This window comes from Scyliorhinus torazame, chromosome 2 (genome assembly GCF_047496885.1).
Source record: "Scyliorhinus torazame isolate Kashiwa2021f chromosome 2, sScyTor2.1, whole genome shotgun sequence".
NCBI lineage: Eukaryota > Metazoa > Chordata > Chondrichthyes > Carcharhiniformes > Scyliorhinidae > Scyliorhinus > Scyliorhinus torazame.
This window is the reverse complement of record NC_092708.1, coordinates 222,638,344-222,660,300: the sequence shown is the minus strand read 5'-3', so window position 1 is coordinate 222,660,300 and position 21,957 is coordinate 222,638,344. Positions and strand designations below refer to the sequence as shown.

Here is a 21,957-nt window from a genome sequence, read left to right as displayed (position 1 = left end):
GCTCCATCTGGCCTGAAAAAATGCGGCTTGCATTCCGCGCAGATGTGGCAGTCCCTTGTGACTGTACGGACCTCCTCTAAAGAGTATGGGAGATTGCGGGACTTGATGAAGTGGTAAAACCGAGTGACCCCCGGATGGCAGAGGTCCTCGTGGAGGGTTTGGAGGCGGTTAATTTGTGCGTTGGCACATGTGCCGCGGGAAAGGGCATCGGACGGCTCGTTCAGCTTTCCGGGACGATACAAAATCTCATAGTTGAAGGTGGAGAGCTCGATCCTCCACCTTAAGATCTTGTCGTTTTTGATTTTGCCCCGCTGTGCATTATCGAACATGAAGGCTACCGACCGTTGGTCCGTGAGGAGAGTGAATCTCCTGCCGGCCAGGTAATGCCTCCAATGTCGCACAGATTCCACTATGGCTTGGGCTTCCTTTTCTACTGAAGAGTGGCAGATTTCTGAGGCGTGGAGGGTCCGGGAGAAAAAGGCCACGGGTCTGCCCGCTTGGTTAAGGGTGGCCGCTAGAGCTACGTCGGAGGCGTCGCTCTCGACCTGGAAGGGGAGGGACTCGTCGATGGCACGCATCGTGGCCTTTGCGATATCCGCTTTGATGCGGCTGAAGGCCTGGCAAGCCTCTGTCGACAGAGGGAAGGTCATGGTCTGTATTAGGGGGCGGGCCTTGTCTGCGTACTGGGGGACCCACTGGGCGTAGTATGAAAAGAACCCCAAGCAGCGTTTCAGGGCTTTTGGGCAGTGTGGGAGCGGAAATTCCATGAGTGCGCGCATACGTTCGGGGTCGGGGCCTATTATCCCATTGCGCACTACGTAGCCCAGAATGGCTAGCCGATCGGTGCTAAAAACGCACTTGTCCTCATTGTACGTGAGGTTCAAGGCTTTGGCGGTCTGGAGGAATTTTTGGAGGTTGGCGTCGTGGTCCTGCTGATCGTGGCCGCAGATGGTTACATTGTCGAGATACGGGAATGTGGGCCGCAACCCATGTTGATCAACCATTCGGTCCATCTCCCGTTGGAAGACCGAGACCCCGTTTGTGACGCCAAAAGGGACCCGTAGGAAATGGTATAATCGCCCGTCTGCCTCGAAGGCTGTGTACTTGTGGTCACTTGGGCGGATGGGGAGCTGATGGTAGGCGGACTTGAGGTCCACGGTGGAGAAGACTTTATATTGGGCAATCCGGTTGACCATGTCGGATATGTGGGGGAGAGGGTACGCGTCTAGTTGTGTGTACCTGTTGATGGTCTGGCTATAGTCAATGACCATCCTTTGTTTCTCCCCTGTCTTCACTACTACCACCTACGCTCTCCAGGGACTATTGCTGGCCTGGATTATGCCCTCCTTTAGTAGCCGCTGGACTTCGGACCAAATGAAGGTCCGGTCCTGGGCGCTGTACCGTCTGCTCCTCGTGGCGACGGGTTTGCAATCCGGCGTGAGGTTCGCAAACAAGGACGGGGGTTGCACCTTGAGGGTTGCGAGGCCGCAGATAGTGAGTGGGGGTATTGGGCCGCCGAATTTGAACGGAAGGCTCTGTAGATTGCATTTGAAATCTAATCCCAGCAAGGTGGGGGCACAGAGTTGGGGAAGGACGTTTAGTTTGTAGTTTTTGAACTCCCTCCCCTGCACCGTTAGGGTAACTGTGCAGAATCCCTGGATCTGTACGGAGTGGGATCCTGCAGCTAGGGAAATCTTTTGTGCGCTGGGATAGGTGGTCAAGGAACAGCGTCTTACCGTGTCGGGGTGTATAAAGCTCTCCGTGGTCCCGGAGACGACTAGGCATGGCGTCTCGTGGCCGTTTATTAGCACCGTTGTCGTCGTCGTCTGGAGTGTCCGGGGCCGAGCTTGATCGAGCGTGATTGAAGCGAGACATGGTTGTAGTAGTGGAGTGGGGTCTGTTGTTGCCGTCCAAGATGGCGTCGGGGATGGACAAAATGGCCGCCCCCATACATCGCACGTGGCTAGGGGGGTCACAAGATGGCGGCGGGGGTGGACAAAATGGCCGCCCCCACGCGTCGTACAGGTCTGGGGCGGTCCAAGATGGCGGCGCCCCTCCTCCCCTCGTGGTGGCCGGGACCCAAAATGGCGGCGTCTGCGGGTCACACATGGTGTGCTGGGGGGGCTGGGGAGCGCTAGGACCGCGAGCGCTAGGTCCGCGCGGAGCTCCCTCACCGGGGACAGCGGTGGTCGGGGCCCAAGTAGGTGGCGCCGGCGGGTCAGGCGTGGGGTGCGGGGTGGGGGTTAGGGTGGCGTTAGGGACGCGCAAAACTCCCTCCTCTCCGTGGAGAGTGTTGGCCGGGACCCAAAGCGGTAGCGCTGGCGGCGGGTCATACATGGGCTGCGGGGAGGGGGGTTGGGGAGCGTAGGTGGCGTGCAGAGCTCCCAGTTCTCCCGGGACCGCGGTGGTCGGGACCCAGGGCGGCTGCGCCTGCGGGTCGTACATGGCATGCTGGGGGGTTGGGGCGCGTAAACTGCTTGCAGGGCTCCCTGTGCTCCCTGGACAGCGGCGACCTCGCGGGACCGGCACACAACCGCATAATGGCCCTTTTTCCCGCCGCTTTTGCAGGTAGCTGCGCGGGCCGGGCAGCGCTGTCGGGGGTGTTTCGCCTGGCCGCAGAAATAACAGCGGGCGCCCCCGGTGCGACTCGGCGTTTGGACCGCGCAAGCCTGTGGGGTGTCCAGGGGGGGGGGGGGGGTAGGGGGTTTGCCGCGACGGGTACGTACGGGGCCCAATGGGTCGCCGCGCGGTCGGGGCCGTAGGCGCGGGTATTACGCGCGGCCACGTCTAGGGAGGCTGCTAGGGCCCGGGCCACTGAGAGTCCTAGCGACTCTTTTTCTAGAAGTCTTTGGCGGATTTGGGAGGATTGCATACCTGCCACAAAAGCGTCGCGCATTAACGTGTCCGTGTGTTCGTTTGCGTTCACCGACGGGCAGCTGCAGGCTCGTCCCAAAATCAGCAGCGCGGCGTAGAACTCGTCCATCGATTCTCCGGGAGCTTGCCGTCTCGTCGCGAGCTGGTAGCGAGTGTAGATTTGGTTAACTGGGCGGACATAGAGACTTTTCAGTGCTGCGAACGCCGTCTGGAAATCCTCCGAGTCTTCGATGAGGGAGTAAATCTCCGTGCTCACCCTCGAGTGCAGGACCTGCAGTTTTTGGTCTTCTGAGACCCGGCCGGTGGTCGTTCTGAGGTAGGCCTCGAAGCAAGTCTGCCAGTGCTTGAAGGCTGCTGCCGCGTTCACTGCGTGGGGCCTGATCCTCAGGCATTCCGGAATGATCCTGAGCTCCATAGTCCTTTTTAGGCACGCTTAATAAATTGTAGCGCACAAAGACTCCGTGAGATGAATAGAGTGAAGTCGATGAGGCTTTATTAAGCGTGTCTGTTCCCCCGCAGCTCGATAGTAAACTGGCCTGCGGGGGAAGACTCCGGCTTCTTATACTCCGCCTTCAGGGCGGAGCTAGAGGTCAACGGCCAACCAGGACCCGGGATCTATCAGCCAATGACATTAGGGCTTCCAGTCCCACATGACCCCCAATACATACTACCACACTCATAAGTCCAGTCTAGTAGGTGGGCGACGAATTCGGGTTCACCGTTAGGGTCGCACACCATTCATCACCCGGATTGACACTGTGCACTTGCAATGGCTGGTGGGTCCTGCCTGGAGACATCCAGTTCCTATCAATGACCGCAACGCGGAAGGCGTCCTGGTCGTCTGTGTCACTGGTCTGGAAATCGTCTGGGCACGACTCGTAGGAAGGAGGCTGAATGGTCCGCACGTCCTTGCGAGGTTGTCGGAATTGGGGAGAATTGGCAGGTTGAGCTGCTCGACAGCAGGCAGCGTAGTTGCCCATCTTGCCTCAGCGGAGGCATTGTCGGTTTTTGGCGGACATTGCCGCTTTAAATGTGCGGCTCCGCACGTCATGACGTCATGGCGTTCGTTGCGCCACCGCGTATGTGCAGTTCAGTCTTGCGTCGAGCGCGCCTGCGCATCACGTCCCTCTGTGTCGACGTCTTTTTTGGTGCGCACAAACGCGGGAGGCCGCGGAAAGCATGCAAAATGGCCGCCCTCGCCCGGGCCGCGGGCCGGGAGGAACTCGATCGCCTGGACCCGTTCGGCCTCGTAGGACGCCTGCCTTGCCGATCCGGCCGTGTAGGACCCCTGCCGCGCCGATTCGACCGCTTGAAATTGGGAGTAGCGGCTGGTCGAGTTTTCTTGAAGGACACAGGCTTCGATTGCGGAGGCTAGGGTGAGGCCTTTAATTTTGAGGAGTTGCTGGCGAAGGGTGCCCGAGGTGACCCCAAAAACAATCTGGTCCCGAATCATTGAATCGGAGGTGGTGTCGTAACCGTAGGACTGCGTGAGGATACAGAGGTGCATAAGGAAAGATTGAAAGGGCTCATCCTTACCCTGCAGGCGCTGCTGGAAGAGATACCTCTCGAAACTCTCGTTTACCTCGACGCAGAAGTATTGGTCGAGTTTGAGAAGGACCGTCTTGTACTTGGTCTTGTCCTCACCTTCTGCGAACACCAGGGAGTTGTAGACATGGATGGTGTGCTGCCCTGCCGTGGAGAGGAGGAGGGTGATTTTCCTGGTGTCCGAAGCGCTCTCCTTTTCGTTGGCTTCCAGGAAGAGCTGGAAGCGTTGTTTGAACAGCTTCCAATTGACGCCGAGGTTTCCAGTGATTTGTAGCGGCTGCGGCGTGCTGACGGTGTCCATGGTGCAGGATGGCAGATTCCTGAGCATCCGTAGGTAGGTCCCACAGTTACCGGGTTCCAATCCTGGTACTATGATGTGTTGGGTATTCTGCTACACAGACGAACCAACACGGTTGCGAATGGTACAACTCAGTTTTATTACTAACATATATTTACAGTGGTAAACTGGTTACTGAGGTTCGATCATAACCCTTGAATCTGTGGACCTAGCCCTAACACTATCTTGGAGTGGCACTCAGCACATGGTAGATGTCTGAGTGGCTTGCTGTGAGCTCTGTGCCCTGAGCTGTCTCCAGCTGGAATGAGCCAGAAGTGTCGTTTTCCCCGTTTTATAGTGTATGCTCTTGGCTGTGGTGTTGTGTGTGTATTGATTGGTCCGTTGATCTGTCCATCAGTATGTATGTATGTTTGCACCATGATGTTTACCTGAATATCATGACAGCCCCCACAAACCCAAAGATGTGCAAGGTAGGTAGATTGAACATGCAAAATTGCTCCTTAGTTGGAAAAAATGAATTGGATGCTCTAAATTTATTTAAAAAAAGAAAAAACCTGACAAAACAGTACACTGGTAGTCCCGTGCTAAAGCCTGACAAAACAGTACACTGGTAGTCCCGTGCTAAAGCCTGACAAAACAGTACACTGGTAGTCCCGTCCTAAAACCTGACACAACAGTACACTGTTAGTCTTGTGGTAAAAACTGACAAAACAGTACACTGGTAGTCCCGTGCTAAAGCCTGACAAAACAGTACACTAGTAGTCCGGGCTAAAACCTGACAAAACAGTACACTGGTAGTCCTGTGCTAAAACTGATAAAACAGTACACTGGTAGTTGTGGTGAACGTATTATGGTAACCATTCACCACTGTACGACATTGTATTGTGCTGTTGCCCATGTGTGCTCCACCTATGGACCATTGTACTGTATTACACCGATTGTATCATGTTGGTGCCCTTGTGGGCTCCGCCCACTTGAGGGGAGGTATATAGAGCAGCTGCCCTGTGGGCGGCTCTCAGTGCAGAGCAGTCGCAGGCAGGCACAGTTCTAGTTGATTAAAGCCACTGTTCACTTCAACTCTCTGACTCGTGTGAATTGATGGTCGCATCAGTAGTCCCGTGCTAAAACCTGACAAAACTATACGCCTGTTCAGTGACTATGAATTGACCATCAACAAGGCCTGCCATCTCTACAGGTACCCAGTGCCACGGATAGAAGATTCATATGCAAAGTTAGCTGGGAGTGATTCCTTTTCCAAGCTTGACATGAGCCACGCCTATCTCCAGCTGGAGTTGGGAGGCTGATTGCAGGCATTACATAACCATCAATACCCACAGCCGCCTCTATGATTCCACAAGACTGCTGTTTGGAGTGTCATTGGCTTGCGCAATTTATCAGCACTCTATGGAGAACATCTGAACGGGTTATCACATCTGGCGGTCTACTTGGACGACGTCCTGGTCACCGGAACTATGATCAGGGAGCACCTGAGCAACCTGGAGGGGCATCCACAACTCCTTCCTCTTCACCAGGAGCCCCGGGTCCAGGTCCCCCGCGTATCTCCCGTCCACTTCCAAAATTTATTCCACCAACCATTGGTGTTTCTTCCTCTCCTCCCTATCCACTTGGCCTCATGCAAAATCACCTCACCGCTCACCACTGCCTTCAGAGCCTCCCAAAACACTAACGGCAAGACATCCCCTTTCAGTTAAAGCCCACAAACTCTTCAATAACCTTCCCCACCCTGTCACAGAAACTCTGGTCTACCAACAATCCTGCATCCAGCCTCCATCTCGGTGTATGAGCCAACCCCTTCTCCAGGACCACATCCATCCAACGGGGAGCATGATCCGAAATCACATTGTCGAATACTCTGCCCCCTTAGCCCCAGCCAACAGCGCCTTCCCCACCACAACAAAAAAAAAATCAATCCTCGGGAACCGGGTAAAAAACCGAATACTCTCAATCCCTCGGGTGTAAAAACCTCCACGAGTCAATCCCTCCCATCTTCCTCATAAGCCCAACCAACTCCTTCGCTCCCTCCGGGGTCAGCGAGCGCACTGGAACCTGTCCACAAATGCTAAGGCATCTCACTTGAGTGCATATATGCTAACAACGCCACCAACCTCCCCTTCAAAGCACCACCACTTTCTCCATCTGAAACCTCACGCACTTGCCCACCAAAATTGCCACTCCTCGACCCTACTATCAAACCCTGAATGAAACACCTGGCTCACCTGACCCTTCCTAAGCCTCATCTGGCCCTTCACTCTCGGAATGGTCTCTTGCAGCATCACCACATCAGCTTTCAAACTCTTCAAGCGTGCAAAAACTCTCACTCTCCTCACCGGTCCCCCTAGCCCCCTCATGTTCTATGTCACCATTCTGACCGGGGGTCTCTCACCCGCCCCCTCCCCCACCTCTCCTATCCGCCATCACCACTACCCCAGACCTCACCCAGTATCGATCCTCTCCCCCCAACATTCACATCTCCCAGGCCCCTCGAACCCTGTCCAATCTGGCTCCAACGACCGTGGCCCTTCCCCCACCATACTCCTGTTCACTAGCCAACATTCGTTTCCTTGCTCGGTGACCCCTGCCTGAGCTCCCTCTTTCTCTCAACCACACCCTCAGCAACCGGGCCCGCCACCTCCACCCCCCCTCCCCATCCCACACTCCCACCAAAGGTAAACTTCAACCCCCAGCCATACAGCCAGAGTGGGGAGAGTACACCCACAGAACAAAATAGAAGCTCACCAAAAACGAAAAACACATAAAAACCCAGTGGAAAAAAAATAAAGAAAAGAGATACCAGTCAACACCATCCAAGTCCAAATTCCAGAACTCATCTCAGTCCCAGTCCTTCAGTCTTCACGAACGCCTCTGCCTCCTCCTCAAAGTAGAAGTCCTTCAAATTGTGAGTCAGTCACACCTTCGCTGGATAGACCACTCCAAACCTCACCCCGCTCCGATACAATGCTGCCTTCACCCCTCCAAAGGCCAACTTTGGTCTCGCCAACTCCACCGTCAGATCTTGGTATATACGTATACCAACTTCGTCCCACTTCAAATCCCGCTTCTACTTCCCCCATACTCAAAACCTTCTCCTTCACATGGTAACCATGGAAGAAGACTATGACTGTCCTTGGTGGCTCATTCGTTTCAGGCTTCAGCCGGAGCAACCGATGGGTCCTGTCGAGCTATAGAGGGAGGGTTCTTCCCCTTCCCCCATCAACTTGGTGAACATGACTCCAGCCCTCCACCCCCTCGGGCAAGCCCACGATCCTCAAATTCTGTCTCCTCGACCTGTTCTCCAGGTCCTCCACTTTGGCTCTTATTGACCGCCACCAGCTCCTCACCCATCAAGGTGAACCGGTCGCTAATCTGCGACAACACCTCCTCCACCCCCTTCACCTTCTCTCCTTGCTCCCACACCTCCATCGATGTTATCGTCAATGTGGCCTTTAGTGGGGCAAGCGTCTCCTCCACCAGCTCTTTGGGCCTTCATCTACCTCCGATGCACCTCTAAATGTTTGGTGAACAACCTTTGAAACTCCCTCGGTCAGAGTTTCAACGTAATGGGAGTGGCCTCACCTGACAAACCAATACCTGCCATCTTTCCACCTGTTGGACTCACAATAACACTTGCCGGCCGACTTTCGATTGCCCCCTTCCCTCCCTGACCTTTCTCCTGCATCTTTGACATTCCACTGATTCCTTAGAATGTTCCACAACAAGGGCGGCATGGTGGCGCAGTGGTTAGCACCCACTGCCTCACGGCACCGAGGTCCCAGGTTCGATCCCGGCTCTGGGTCAATGTCCATGTAGAGTTTGCATATTCTCCCAGTGTTTGTGTGGGTTTCACCCCACAACCCAAAGATGTGCAAGGTAGCTGGATTGGCCACGCTAAATTGTCCCTTAATTGGAAAACAATAATTGGGTACTCTAAATTTATTTTTAAAAAAGGAACTTCCCACAAGAGGAAGTACCCTTGAGACCAGGCACAAAGATTCAAAAAACAAAGAATATCAGGAGCCACCCGATGTGTGACCTCGACCTTCATGTTGCCACCGGAAGTCAAGTTTGAGTGGCTTGATGACAAACAGGGTGCAGCACATCCGCACAGCCCTGTGTCACCCTTCCTCAAACGGATTGGCCTAGGAAGCAGTGCAGACCTTTAAGAGAGGGATGAAGAAACAGGCTCTGGTGTCTGTGGAGACGTGACTGGCAAGATTTCTGTTCAGCTATTGAACCATGGCACGTGCCGCCACTGGCTTAGCACCGGCAGATCTGTTTATGGGCCAGAGGCTCAGGACCCGCCTCACTCTCATGTTCCCTGATATTGATGGGAAAGTACAATGTAGCCAGGACCTGGAGAGGTGAAGCGAAGGCAGGCTGATGCGGATAAGTAGATTAAAGCAGGGGACGCAGTGTATGTTCGAAACCACGGGGATGGTGCGCAATGGGAGTCCAGGAACGGTGGTATAGCAGACCGGACCAGTTTTGTTTCAGGTAAAGACGTGCGACCGGACGGTACGGAAGGACCTTGACTGCTTAAGGAGAAGGAGGCTAGAGTTAGGCCATGCCCAACCTGAGGAACTATCTCCCAGCCACGTGTCCCGACACATGGAGGCCTTGGGGCATTACCCACTGGGGGCACCAGCACCGAGATGCGAGAGGTGGCAGACTCAGACTCGGAGATGGAAACCCAGGCATCCAAGGTTTCCGATGATGACCTGGCCAGGGATCTGTCACCAGTTGGTCCCCTAGATGGTCATCGAGGACACAGCATTCCTGACGCACTACGCACCCCCTACCCAGCCCCACAGCCACCGGAAGTGTAGTCACGGGCAAAGAGGGACAGATGTCCTGCTGCTCCTCTTTCTTCAGAGGGACTTATGGACTTGTGAGGGGAATGTTATAACCCGCACGGGACCTATGGGGATGGCCCGATTAATCTCCTCGTGAGCCTCATGGATTATGAGCTCCACCGCTGAGGGGCGGAGGCTCCTCAGTGGGCTAGTTAATTCAGTTCCTTAAAAGCTGGCCTAGGTAGGAGCCGAGATGCAGAGACGTCCTGACTGGGACTGCGACTGTACTTGCAAATACTTCACTTTTGGTAATAAACCATTTGTTTGACTGTCCTTTCCAGACTCCTCCTTGACTACTAAAATGTTGTAACACGGTACTTAGAAAAATGCAAGACAATCAGGTAGAGTCAACATGGTTTTGTGAAAGGGAACTCCCCCACTGGCAGCGCACCCATGCCTGTGGGTTTCCCGGCGGCATGGGGTGGTTTCATGGGAAAATCCATTGGCAAGTGGAGGGAATGACAGAATCCCGCCATCAGTAAACATTGCGCCGCCGAGAAACACGCAGCTGGGGAACCGGAGAATCCTTACTGCACAAAGGCACCAATTATTGTAGTTCTTTGAAGGAATGGATGAAAGGGAATTAGTGGATGTACCGTACTTCGATTTCCAAAAGGCATTTGATAAGGTTCAACTTTAAAGATTATTGGGTAAAATAAAAGCTCATGGTGTAGGGGGTAACATGTTACTTTGCCTAATTAACCATCCTCTTCCTGTCCACTCGGGAACCTTGTCAAGTTTCAGATCCATCGGCAGACCCCATCTCGTGGATTAAATTCCACCAAATAAAAATCAATAGCAGATTTCCATTTTTCCCCCATTCATTCCTTTCTCATTTTTACTTTCTCTGCTGAACATTATGAATTCTCTCTTCTAATTATTTCCTTACATTTTGAGGTTTGAATGTTTATACCTGTATTCACGATCTTTTCCTTCCCCAATTAATTACACTCAATTTACCTGTTCTTCCTAATATCTCATCATACGGTCTTTTTCTTTCTCCAGGACAAGCTGCAGTTACACACGCTTATGGGTTTTCTATTTAGCTGACTGACAGATTAAACATCTTACACAACATTCAGGAGGTGCATCTTCACAGTGGAGCAGTAGAACATGGGCAGTCTGAACATCAATGCTCCAGAGCAGGCAGAATTACGACATTAATGAATATTCTAACCTTTATATCAGAGCCAGAATTCACCGGTCATTGCGATTCATTCTTCCCGCCGACAGTGCACCCATGCCTGCAGGTTTCCTGGCATCATGGGTGGTTTCAATAGGAAATCCCATTGGCAAACAGAGGGAAGATAGAATCCCGCCAGCGAACAGTGCACCGCCAAGAAACACGCGGCTGGGGATATGGAGAATCGCTTCTCTGGCCTACTGCACAAAGGCACAATCTGTATCTAGGGAACTCATGCTCGTTAAAGTCAAAAAACAAAATCACAATCTGAAATGCTGCAGCTAATAAAAGCAAACTGCATTGCCTCAGACATTTTGTGATAGAAATATTCACAATATTCCCTGTTTCAACTGACACAAGAGTTAGAATGTATAGGAAAAGTGTGCAGAGAAAACCCATATAGGTGCTCCATTTATCTCTTCTGCCAAATTGACAGTCACTGAAAAATGAGACATTGCAGTGATGACTGGCAGATTAGGTGTATTAGCCTGTGAATATGTAAAGATTTAGACACGATTATTTGGCAATGAAACATCACTTTACCATCCTTCTCGGGAATGTAAGCTAAGATGAATTCTCCATAGTCCCAGATGCCCATTGACTGCTTGCCCCTTTGAGGGGGACAGCTGACTGGTGGTGATTTATTTAACCTGAGGGTCACCACAGCTCAGGTGAGGGGCAAGTTTGAGATGACAAGGCCTTCATGAATAACCTCAGTGGGTATGGGAATTGAACCTGCCGGCCTCACTCTGCATCATGAACGAGCTGTCTAGCCAAGTGAGCTAAACCGGCCCCCCAGGAATATACAATGGAACCAGGGCCCTTGGAGTCTTAATGTAAAAGAAATTGCTCCGCACGTAGCGGGATAAATTCCAAGATTATTTATCAAGGAACGAATGGTTGGAAAGAAATTATATTTATTTTGTAAATAGATTTTTCTCAACAAAATAAACAGCAGCTAGCGTCAGCATTTTACTAATGTGATGATAGCTGGAAGCCACCTTGCTTTCCAAAATGGGAATGCTCAGCATACTGTATAGCTTCTAAACTAATTCTGTAAATAACTCTGGCGAGCCTTCAATGTCACATTTTCACATATAAATTGTTAGGGAGCGTTACTTATATATTACATTTATGTTCTCCATCAACTTGGCTTTCACGTATTTGAAAACTTTAATCTACAAAATTGTTTTAGCAAAATTTAACCAACTAAGAAGCTTGACATAATTTCCAAGTTGTGCAATTCTGTAAGGCAATATGTAGTTCAGAGTATTGGCTTCCCTCGTGCTCCGTTTACTGCCATGTAATGACCTTAAGGCATTCACCCCATTTGTAGCAGCTAATTAACAGAACAAAATTGCGAAATACGTGGCTACAGTACATCACTTCACACAAAGTATGTTTAGGTTGCACATATTGAACATTTGAGGAAGTCAGAGTTCAAATCTCAAGTCATTTACAGTGGAATTATGTTAAGTCATAGGAAAACTTTTAATAGCCTTTCAATTACACAATTATCTTCCAGTTAAAAGTGCATTTTAAACCATTAGTTTAAAATAGATTGGACACAATTTCCTGTAGCAGTTTAAAAATCAGAGAAATTGTCTCCAGCTACATGATGTCACGGTCGATACACAAGACTCCCTTTAACCACGCAGTCTTTGGACCTTATGGTCCGTCACTGTTGGACCTCCAAAGGAAATGGCAGCTCCAGGCAAGCAGCCTGTGCTGCCCATCATCTTACCATCACAAAACAACTCTGGCTCTCATCAAAAACTGCAGCCTGCTGCAACCCATGTCTCTCAGACTAACTCACTCTATGTGCCTTCTCCCATCATGGAGGTCTCGCTTCAGAAAGTTGGATCACCCTGCAATCAATCAACCTTCCAATGGAACAAACCTTCCATTAGACTGCTGATTCTGGACTCTGAACATATGTAAAACCCGAACGTGTATTTTATTGTGTGTGTGTCCTGAATCCTCTTTCTTTTACCTTATCCCACATTTTTAGTGTGAGTGCAAAAAGGGGGCCGGCATTGAAAAATCCCTCTTGCATGTGTGGGTGTGAAAATCTATCTTACCTTGGCTTTCCTGTACAAGTTATTCAGAGGATTAGAACACTCCAAATGTAAGGGTTATGGAAAATACATCACCATTTATAAAGGGAGAGATCATAATTTAAAAATAAACCTTTCTGTTTACTCACCGGTAATGAGTGAAGAAATCGGGGCCGTTTAAATTGACTACCCTCCTGTATGTAATAATACTAATGCCCACTTCTTCATTAGGGTGAAGTAAGATTGACTTTGCCATGAAAAGACAAAGTACATAAATATACTCAGTGCCCTGAAATAAAGTGGCTCTGCTATAAATTAGAGATACAAAGTCAGGACAGGAACACAAGCTTATCTCTTGTCGGAATAGCCCAGTGGACTTCTGAGTTTGTGTCAGGGGTGATAGTACTCTCCAGAGAAAAAGTTCACAACATCCCAAATGCCCGGTGCTATTCATTTTGTGCAACGTATATTCTTGTGTGTCTCTACAAACGAAAAACAGCTTAATGTTGTTGCAGCTTCTTGATAATGTGGGCAGCAATGAAGTACTCTTCAAAAAAATCAAATAGGGAAAATGATTGGGTGAGACCAAGAAGCAGAAAGTGACCAGTATAATGGGCTGATATAATAGACAGAGCTGAGGTGGTATTGGGACATTCCACCAGCCAAAAGCCAAACTACATTATTAATGGATTGTTGCAAACAGGAAAGGAGCTCTCAAGAATTTGGTAGAAGAGATTTTAGTTACACTAAATGAGTCTATAATTGTGCAGCATTTAGTTGTTTGCTTATTTCCTTCCACGAGACCACAGGACAGCATTCCATACATACCATAGTAAATAAATATGGGTCCAATTACATTCTGAAAGGGAAGAAAGGATTCAGTGAAGCAAATCTTGGGGCCACTACATAAAACAATGACAAATTCTGTGAAGTAATTACAGAGTCTTGTCCAGGTTAAGCATGTTAATACATCCTCTCAAACTTCTATACTAGAAAATAACAGATTGCAAAGGAAGGAGCAGTCTTACACTTGTGCCTGACAAGTGTAGAGTCAAGCTGTGCCCTGTTTATCAGTCTGGGAAACAGAAGTGCTCTGCTCAGTAAAAACGGATAAAGAGAATCCTTATAAAGACTGAGATTTGACAAATCTGATGAACCCACTTTGATCTAATGATGCTTGCCAGTGGTCTAGATGTGGTAGCCGTTTATTTGATGTCAGTATTTGAATTTATCAAGTACTTCATGAGTGCTATCTCCCTCGAGATTTATTTCCCCTTAAAAGATTATTTATTCTTTTGCTTTGCTGTATCGAATGTTGAGAAAAAAAGCCTGTGTGAAGGCAGAAAACACACCAACCTCCTTTAACAAGATGAACCACACCACAACAGAACAAAACAAAGACTTGTGAACAGAAACTCTTGTCATCCACATGAGCAAAATGATGCGGCATTTTCAGTTCTACATTCTGGACAAGTAGGTACTGGTGAGTCTTCAGGAACCAGAGTTTCATCAACAAAAAGGCTGTAAATATTACTCTGTAATATAGAAAGATGTAATGCTACAGCAATAATTTGCCCAATTCACCATTTTGTTCAAAAGTGTGCTTACGACCTCTGACCTAAGTCCACGAGGTATTTCTGACATCGTATGTGACATAATTTCTTCACCCTCTCCAGATTAACAGTATTGCAAATGTCTTTTGGACCCCAATCTTTCACTATTGTTCTAATTACAAACTGAAAAACAATTGGCTATCATCTTTGATGCTATGAAGTTTCTTAGGATGGAGAAAGAATTGAGTTTTTTTCTATGCACCCTCATATACAATTACCATATAAAATGTTCAGCAACATGGCATACTCAGTTCTTGTTAAATGATGAACTGCTTTCATTTAGTAGATTCAGGAATAACACAAATCACAACATATGCTGACGGTGTGCAATCTTTAGCTGTGAACATGATCAAACGGCTGTGAACATGATCAAACGTGTCATTTGGTCTACCATGTATCTAGTTAAAGGAAAAGGTTTTTCATCTGAATGTAGCCAAAGTACAATGATAAAGGACAATCCAATACTGTGCCCACTTTTCCTTTCTTCTCGTATTTTATGCTTTGTTAACTGACCATGTGAAAAAATAGAAAGGCAAATTATTATCTAAATGGAAAGCAGATTCAAAATACACCGGGGCAGAGGGATCTGGGTGCCTTTGTTCATGAATCGCAGAAAGTCGGTATTCAGGTACAGCATGTAATTAAAAAGGCAAATTGAATATTCGCATTTATTGCAAAGGAATGGAACATAAAACTAGAGAAGTGTTGTTGCAATTGTATGGGGTGTTGGTGAGACCACATCTGGAGTATTGTGTCCAGTTTTTGTCTCCTTATTTGAGGAAGGATGTGGTGGGTCATTGGAAGTAGTTCAGAGGAGGTTCACCAGATTGATTCCAGGGATGAAAGGGCTGACGTATGAGGAGAGATTAAACAGTTTGGGCTTATACCCGCTGGAGTTTAGAAGGATGAGACGGGATCTGATCGAGGTACATAAAATACTAAAAGGGATTGATAAAGTAAATGTAGACCAAATGTTTCCCTTTGTGGGGCAATCTAGAATGAGAGGTCACAGATATAGGTTGAGATAGATTTAGAACTGAGATGAGGAGGAACTACTTCTCCCAGAGCGTGGTGAATTTGTGGAACTCTCTGCCCCATAGTGCAGTGCAGTCTGAGCCATTAAATGGTTTCAAGAAGGAGATAGATATATTTCTGATACAAAAAAACAGGTTAAAGGGATATGTGGAACAGGTAGGGAAGTGGATTTGAGACCAGGAAGAGATCAGCCATGATCTGATTGAATGGCGGAGCAGGCTCGAAGGGGTTGAATTTCCTACTTCTGCTCCTTATTCCTATGTTCCTAACCTACACCCTGAGAAGAATTTCATATTGAAACCATCACTGAGCCTGCCTGCTTCCAACTCTACAACAAAGTGTCCACCCTATTACTCTCCATTACTGACACCGAAGCCCGATCAGCATTTCTATTATTTTCAATGCCCTTCAACTCGCTTCTCTGTGTCCTCCTGAGATATGTTGTACATAAACTTCAACTTGTCCAAAATTCTGACATTTTCATCCTGTCTGTTTCTCGTGTCTTGACTCCTGGCATTACCAACCTTCACCAGCTCCCAATTCTGATTCACTTAATTCAAAATACTCATCGTTGTTTACTAACCTAATGGCTCATTTCATGTTTTTCTGAACATGAGTCAAGATATCTGGCTATCTGCATTATTTACCATTCCCATAAACCAATTAATGTCCTGTGTTCTTCTGATACTTTCTTGTCCATGGTCTCTCATTCCTGGTCATGAAACCTTCAGCCATTTCCACCCTAATCTCTAGAACTCACTTTCTACACACGGCCACCACTTTAAAACTCTCCCTATTTTAAAACATCTCTCTTTGATCCTCCTGGTTATTTCTCCTAATTCTCCTATTATTGTTTGGCATTTTTTCTCTGTAAAGTGACCTGGAACATTTCAAGATGATAACAAATGCAAGCAGTTTTTGCTCAGAGGCAACCGAGAAGCAGGTACCTTGCCAAAATTGTCCTCTTTCTTCCATGAACCTTTACTGTTGTGACATTATGACCAGGAGTATTGTCTAAGACCTGTCATATTACGGAATTAAATCAGCAGCTTTAACCCAGTGCATGCATAATTCTGCAAATATGTAATATTTACAACATATAGCCAAAGCAAATGCACCTGTCTATTTTCCAACAATCTTTGCATACTATAATTACAGACTAACCTTATAGTGCGGTTTGCATCATCTTGTTCATGGTCCTGCATGTCATCATTATCACCATGACTCCCTGGGATTAATATTTCAGAGTCATGAGATATGGACTCTTCCAGGTCATCGATAAGTGCACTGTTTTTTTCACCGTCATTGTCATCACTCCCATCTTCCATAACTACATCTGATTCTGCACCAGGGCTGAGCAGATCTAGCAAAATATGCAAACCACACAAACCAATCATAAATTTTGACGGTGATGCTAATTCAGCATTCATCTAATACCTAAGCAATAAAGTGATACTTGTCTGGGGTTCCATTGACTTTAGAAATGTAACATATGTAGTAGTAAGATGCTAAAGGAGCATTTCCTCTTGGCATTTGAGATCAGGTGTACAGTTTATTTGCAGTTTAAGTGATGTCTGAACAGGTTCCACAGATGATGGTTCAACAAATCATGTATTTGCATGAAATATTCAAGCAAATAATTGTGCTAAGAAGAGTTAAGACTTTTAATCGGAAAAAAAGTTGACGTAAACACTCCTTAATAGCTACTCATAGTATCCCAGGCCCAATCACCTTCAACTGCTTTATCAATGACCTTCCTTCCAACATAAGGTCAGAAGTGGGGATGTTTGCTGATGACTGGAATCTAGTTAAAAGGTTAATAAGGAGTTGACACAGCTAACTGAGTGGTAGTTAACTTTCAATCATCTGAAGGCTATTTAGGGCCTCAATAGGTGTGAGTACTTTTGAAGTTCAACTGGTGTGTCAGTCATTTCAGATTGATTAAAGAAAGGGGCTTGTAGGTGTGAGACACCACATCTGGTGTGAGGCATAGCTAGAGCATGTGCACTTTGGGAATTTGGACCTGAGTGGGAAAGAGGTGTTTTTTTTGTTTTTTCCCCTTGCTTTTTGACTTTTAGATCTTCTGATCATGGTCTTTCCCTGCTGCAGCAGTAGGTGACACAAGGGAGCGAGTTGATTGGCAAGTAGTTGGTAAGGTGTGGTAAGTATTTGTTATTGTCATCACTTGTAGTTTGAAATGTTTTTTATAGTTTGTACGGACTATGTTTGATAGCAATGAGGACCAGGAAAGAAGGTCCCTAGAGAATTGGATATTTTCTGATATCCAGCATCTTCCAAAGATTTAATTTAAAGGTGAAGTCTTGGCAGGAGAGCCCAAAGTTGTGGTTTGCTTCTTGTGTTCCATGTGGGAAGCCAAGACCATTTCCAGTGTCTTAGCACCAGCATGAGTGCAGGAAGTGTCTCTAGTTGCAGCTCCTGCAAGCCTGAGTTTTGGAGTAGGAGCAGTGGCTGGGGAAACTGTGGAGCATCTGTGAGGTGCAGAATATCATGGGTAGCACATATATAGAGAGGTGGTCCCAATGCAGGCTCCGACTCCACAGGCAGGAAGGGATTGGATGATCATCAGGCAGAGCAACAAGGTGAGGCAGTACAGGAAATTCCTGTGGCCATTCCCCTGCAAAATAGATATGCCACTTTGGACAGTGTTGAAGGGAATGACCTCTCTGGGGAAAGCAGCATCAGCCAAGTTAATTGGATAACAGTTGGTTCTGCTGCGGAGGGGAATAGATGGGCACTTCTGCAAATGAGACTCCTGGATGGTATGTTACCTCCCTGGTGTGGAGTCAAAGATGTCTGAGTGGTTACAGGACATTCTGGGGGTGAGTGTGGGGGGAGGAAAGAGAGAGAAGCTGAACAGCCAGTGGTCATGGTACACATTTGTACAAAAGAGATGTGGTTCTAAAAGCAGAATGTAGGGACTTACAAAGAAAGTATCTCCGCCATGTGCTAGTCAGAGTAGAAATAGCAGGATGTATCAGCTGAATACATGGCTGAAGAGATGGTGTGAGGGGAAGAGTTACCAGTTCTGCGGGTTGTGTACAAATTGATGGGTTACACCTGGACAGGACTGGGACTGATGTCCATGGGGAACTATTTGCCAGAGTGAATGGCAGATACAGTATAATTTGGATCAATGTGAGGTTATCCACTTTGGTAGCAGAAACAGGAAGACCGGTTATCTGAATGGTTATAAATTAGGAGTCAGGAATGTGCAATGAGACCTGGGTGATCATGTACACCATTCGCTGAAAGGAAGCATGCAGGTACAGCAGGCAGTAAAGAAGGCAAATGGTATCTTGGCCTTATAGCATGAGGATTAGATTGCAGGGGGCAGGGGCTGGAATGGCTTGCTGTAATTATACAGGGCCTTTGTACGCCCACACCTGGAATATTGTGTGCATTTTTGATCTCTTTATCTGAGGAAGGATGTTCTCGCTCCAGAGGGAGTGCAGAGAAGGTTTACCAGGCTGATTCCTGGAATGGCAGGACTGACCTGAGAAGAGGTGAGTCAGTTAGGATTGTATATGCTGGAGTTAAGAAGAATGAGGGGGAATCTCATAGCGGGAAACTCCTAAAAACCTTAATATTCTAACAAATGCAAGTAGGATGTTCCTGTTGGTGGGGGGTGTCTGAGGATATGGGGTAAACCGTTTGGGACAGAGGAGAAATATGTCCACACAAAAGTGGTCAGCCTGTGGAATTCGCTACCACAAAATAGTTGAGGTTAATGTTTTCAAAGCAGTTAGATATAGAACTGGGAAGGGGCAGAGAGGTGGTATCAGACTATTGAGTTGGATGATCAGCCATGATCATAATGAATGGTGGAGCAGGATCAAAAGAGCCGAATGGCCTCCTCCTGCTCCTATTCTTGGCCTCCTGCTCCTATTGTTTTTTTAACCCAATTCTTTCTTTCCAATTAAGGGGCAATTTAGCATGGACAATCCACCTACCCCACATACCTTTGGGTTGTGGGGGTGATACCCACGCAGACACTGGGAGAATGTACAAACTCTACATAGACAGTGACCCAGGGCCAGGATCGAACCTGGGTCCTCGGCATCGTGAGGCAGCAGTGCTAACCCACTGCGCCACCGTGCCGCCCCTCCTGTTCCTATTTTCTATGTTCTGAAGCAGTCCACGTGCAAATGCAGCAAGGGTGGACAGTATCCAGGCTTGGGTTGACAAGTGGCGGGTAATATTTTGTGTCACACAACTGCCAAGCAATGACAATCTCCAATAAGAGAATCAGGAGTTGAATTACTTGCCAATCAACTCGCTCCCTTGTGTCACCCTTTGACATTCCATGGCATTGTTGCCATCACTGAATCCCCCTCTATCAACATCCTGGGGGTTACCAGAAACTGAATTGGACTGGACAAAATATGACTACAAGAGCTGAGCAGGTCAGAGGCTATTCATTCTGCAGCGAGTAACTCACCACCTGACTCTCCAAAGCCTGTCCACCACCTGACTCTCCAAAGCCTGTCCACCACCTACAAGGTACAAGTCAGGTGTGCGATGGAATACTTTCTTTGTCTGGATGAGGGCAGTCCCAACAGCAAGAAGCTCAACACCATCAGGGCAAAGAAGCCAGCTTGATTAGCACCCCTTCTACAAACATTCACTCCCTCCACCTCCAATGCACAGTAGCAGCAGTGTCCACCTTCTACAAGGTGCACTGCATGAACTCACCAAGGCTCCTTAGGCAGCACCTTCCAAACCCATGACCACTACAATCTAGAATCATAGACTAGAATCCCCACCGTGCAGAAAGAGGCTATTTGGCCCATTGAGTCTGCACTGGCCATCCGAAAGAGCACCCTACCTAGGCCCACTCCCCCACCCCATCCCTGTAAGCCACCTAATCTATGAACATGAAGGGGTAATTCTTAGTATAGCCAATCCACCTAACTTGCACATCTTTGGACTGGGGGAGGAAACTGGAGCACCCGGAGGAAACCCACGCAGACACTGGGAGAACGTGCAGACTCCGCACACAGTGACCCAAGGTTGGAATTAAACCTAGGTTCTGTGAGGCAGCAATGCTAGCCACTGTGCCACCCTAGGACAAGGGCAGCAGATACATGGAAGCACCATCACCTGGAATTTCCCTCCAGGTCACTCACCATTCTGACTTGCAAATATATCACTGTTCCTTCACTATCGCTGGGTCAAAACCAGCAGCACTGTGGGTGTACCTATACCATATGGGCTACAGCGGTTCAAGAAGGCAGCTCACCACCACCTTCTTGAGGGCAATTGTGGATGGGCAACAAATGCTGGTCTATCCACTGAAACTGTAAAAATGAATTTAAATAAATTACAAGACTTGGAGCACAAATCAAGACTGACACTCAGTGTAGTACTGAGTGAGTGCTGCACTGTTGGAGTATTGGAGGCGATTCTCTGAGCGGCGGGCCGGAGAATCGGCGCCACGACACCGGCGCGTGATTCCCTGAGGTGCGGAGAATCGGCGGCATTTGCACCGGCGAGTTTAACGCGGCGCGGGCCTCGGGCCGCTGGAATCGGCGGGGCCGGCTCGGATTGACTGAGCGCAAAAAGCAGAGTCCCGCCGGTGCCGTTCACCCCTGGTCGCTGCCGGCGGGAACTCTGCGCGAAGGGTCGGGGGGGGGGGGCAGCCTGTGGGGCGGGGAAAAGTGCTCCTTCACCAGGTGGGGGCCTCCGATTGGGTTTGGCCCACGATTGGGGTCCACCGATCGGCGGGCCGGCCTCTTTCTCTCTCCCCCCCCCCCCCCCCCACCCCCACCCCGGCCTACTTTGTTGCGCGGCCGGCCCCTGAACCCCCATGCCATGTTGCGTAGGGGCCGGCGTGCTGAAGAAGTCCCCCGCGCAGGTTGGCGTGGCCCAACTGCGCATGCGTGAACCGCTCCAGCGCCGTGCTGGCCCCCTGTGGGGGACAGAATCGGTCGTGCCTGTTTTGCGCTGTCATGAAACATGATGGCGTTCACGACGGCGCGAACACTTAGGTGCGACAGATGCAGGCAGACACAGGGGTGTGATTTTTCCATTCCAGGACGACTACCTCTGACAGAGGTGGAGGTAGGAGTGTTCCTACTGTGGAGACTGCTGGGAATTCACACCATATTTCATGACCCCGGCCTCATTAATTATGCATTCAGGGCTTCCCAGCATTTTGTGGGTGAGGGGGTGTGTGGGTGGAAGGATGGATGGCACTCTCCCTGCTGTCATATCCGGGCACCACATTTAAAAGACACCCAGACAGTAGCTTACCCACTGTGCTGGCTGAGATGGCTAGAAGAGGTCAGGGACCTATAGTGCCATGTGCTTGATGCTCCACTCACCCAGTGCCGCACGGGGTCTTCCAGGGTTAAGTCCCCCATCTTCTTTTCATCTCTGTGAGCTGCTGAAGGCCTGAAGGCAAGTACTGACTTTTACACACCACACTGGTCCAGATGTGTTCTGGACGGGTATGACTGCT

The 21,957-nt window shown here is 48.8% G+C and overlaps 1 protein-coding gene across 1 annotated transcript in view; it reads right to left on the bottom strand.

Moving 5' to 3' along the window:
- The window catches only part of prkd1 (protein kinase D1), a 575,159-nt gene that overhangs the window by 79,527 nt on the left and 473,675 nt on the right, over positions 1-21,957 (bottom strand). Inside the window, exon 7 of the mRNA XM_072484262.1 lies at positions 16,641-16,839. Coding sequence (XP_072340363.1) covers positions 16,641-16,839 — 199 coding nt within the window. The remainder of the gene's footprint in view (positions 1-16,640; positions 16,840-21,957) is intronic.